The sequence below is a fragment of the Silurus aristotelis genome, assembly GCF_946808225.1.
Source record: "Silurus aristotelis genome assembly, chromosome: 8".
NCBI lineage: Eukaryota > Metazoa > Chordata > Actinopteri > Siluriformes > Siluridae > Silurus > Silurus aristotelis.
Window position 1 is genome coordinate 31,260,796 of NC_139581.1, and position 2,500 is coordinate 31,263,295.

At 37.6% G+C, this 2,500-nt stretch overlaps 1 protein-coding gene and 1 long non-coding RNA gene across 5 annotated transcripts in view; both read left to right on the top strand.

Moving 5' to 3' along the window:
• The window catches only part of clcn2c (chloride channel 2c), a 43,921-nt gene that overhangs the window by 29,990 nt on the left and 11,431 nt on the right, over positions 1-2,500 (top strand). For all 4 annotated transcript variants that reach the window (XM_083549109.1, XM_083549107.1, XM_083549110.1 and 1 more), the window contains exon 15: positions 607-820. In XM_083549109.1, the coding sequence (XP_083405235.1) occupies positions 607-820 (214 nt within the window). The remainder of the gene's footprint in view (positions 1-606; positions 821-2,500) is intronic.
• LOC310730265 overlaps positions 2,323-2,500 on the top strand; it is a 1,820-nt gene continuing 1,642 nt past the window's right edge. Inside the window, exon 1 of the long non-coding RNA XR_014534782.1 lies at positions 2,323-2,500. This exon is cut by the window's right edge and continues 455 nt beyond it. This is a non-coding gene — a long non-coding RNA (uncharacterized lncRNA).

Consider the following 2,500-nt stretch of genomic DNA (forward strand, 5'->3'; position numbering starts at 1 on the left):
AGAAAATCAGTGATGGTGCTGTGAAAACGAAAGTAAATATAATTACTATGGAAACGGAGCAGGTTACGAGCGTGGTGCACATTTGACACTCGCAATCAACCACTATCACATGAGTTAGTGTTAAATTATGTTTACATTACGGTAATTTGCTGTGTATTTTTTTTTTTTAAATAGGCTACAAATAGTTTTTAAGTGCAGAAATAAGCGATCGAATGAGATCTCGGAACGGATTAAATCACTTTTACATTCATTCCTATGGGGAAAATCAGTTCGAACATACGAGCAAATGGACCTACGAGCAATTTTCCAGAACGAATTATGCTCGTACAACGGGGTTTTACTGTGTGTGTATATATATATATTGTGTGTGTGTGTGTGTGTGTGTGTGTGTGTGTGTATTCACACCAGGATTTAATATTCATACTTATTTGTTTGTTTTTATATTTAGTTTTTCTCTTTTTTTAAATCATCATCATCTTTACCATCATCATCACCTTCATTATTAATATTGTGTTTAAATGTGCTGTGTGATTTTCTCCCATTAAAAAGTTTGCACTGGTTTGAGATGGACTTATTGTGCATGCGCGCGTGTGTGTGTGTGTGTAGGTGCGGCGGCTTTATCGGGAGCTGTAACACACACGGTGTCGACGGCGGTGATAGTGTTTGAGTTGACAGGACAGATCAGTCACATCCTCCCCATCATGATTGCAGTGATTTTGGCCAACGCTGTGGCACAGAGTCTCCAGCCCTCCATCTACGACTCTATCATCCGCATAAAAAAACTGCCCTACCTCCCCGAGCTGGGCTGGGGGCACCACGAGTGAGTCTCCTCCATCCTCCATCTCCATCTTTAAATCCAATTTTCTCTTCCTCCATCCATCTATCTATCTATTCCACTTTACATTAATCCATCTATCCTTTCTTCCTTTTTTACAATCTTTCCTCCATCCACCTTTGCATCCATTTATTTTTACATTTATACATCTATATTTCTTTTTATTTCACCCTCTTTCCATCCATTTTTACATTCATTTGTGTATTATTTTTTACACTCATCCCTCCATCCTTCTATCTTTATATGTATGCCATTTCTCTGTCACTTTTTCATAAAAGAACCTCATTGGTAGATTTTTTATTATTCATTTATTTTGAAACTTTTCAAGATCAAGATCAGAAGTTTCTCCAACTTTTTGACATTTTTGTGTTTTGGAGGCATCTGGAGCAGCTCAAAAACTGTAATTAAGTTAAAATTTATGAGACACACACACACACACACACACACACACACACACACACACACACACACACACACACACACACACACACACACACACACAAACTATTTGTCCTCCAGTTGTTGAGTCTCTGTTGACGTTTTTGGGGATATTATTTATATATACGTCAACAGTACAATTATAGACTCCAGTGCCAACTGTGTGTGTGTGTGTGTGTGTGTGTGTGTGTGTGTGTGTGTGTGTGTGTGTGTGTGTGTGTGTGTGCGTGTGTGTAAAAGATGTTTTGTTGTTTACACACACACACACACACAGGTGTGCAAACTTTCTATAATAACATAATTATAAATCTGATAAGGTGTTTTTCCAAGATAAGCAGCATACAATTTATTACTATTTATTACTGCACGCACACACACACACACACACACACACACACACACACACACACACACACACACACACACACACACAATATCCCTCTAAATATTACAGTATAACCATAATATACTAGTTTTTGACCTTCTTTCCATAAAGACCAAAATCTAGTCAAATATATTTCTATAGCGCTTTTCACCACAGTCATTGTCTCAAAGCAGCTTTACAGAAATCAACAGTGAAGGTGAATGGTGTGTATTTGTCCCTGATTAGCAGCGGTGACGACTGTGGTGGTACTTTGTTGATTATTTACACCAAAAAGTAATGCGTTACTGTTAAAAGTAACTTTTTAGTTACTTTTTCAAAGAACGTTCTTTAATGTTCCCATTAATGCCCTTTTATGCGTTATGGTCCATACAAACACAAAACTGACTTAAATACAAAGTAATTTTTAAACACTATTTTATTAAAGTCAGAGCAGCACAAACTGAATATATCACAAGGTTTTCTGACATAAATAACAAAACAAGCTGAATAATATATTCACAGTCAAAAACTAAAGTGGCTTCTGCTGTTGTGTTGAGCTCTTAAACATGTTCCTTTCACAGCTGAAGTATGAAAACTATCAACAATGTAGAACACCGGGTTAGCGCATAGCTTCGTTGAGGCATGTAGATTCTGAAGGAGTTTAGGCAGATTGGAGTTGCTGTTCATCGCAGTAGATACGAGCGCCGAACCAGAACGACACAGTTTACATTTGACAGTTTTTGTCTTTATACTCAACTAAAGTGAAATAATGATCATATTTCCACTTTGAGAAACTCGTCTTGCTCTCGCCTCGACTCGCCATTACTGCTGCACAGACCTGAATAAACGGAGACACGCCCACA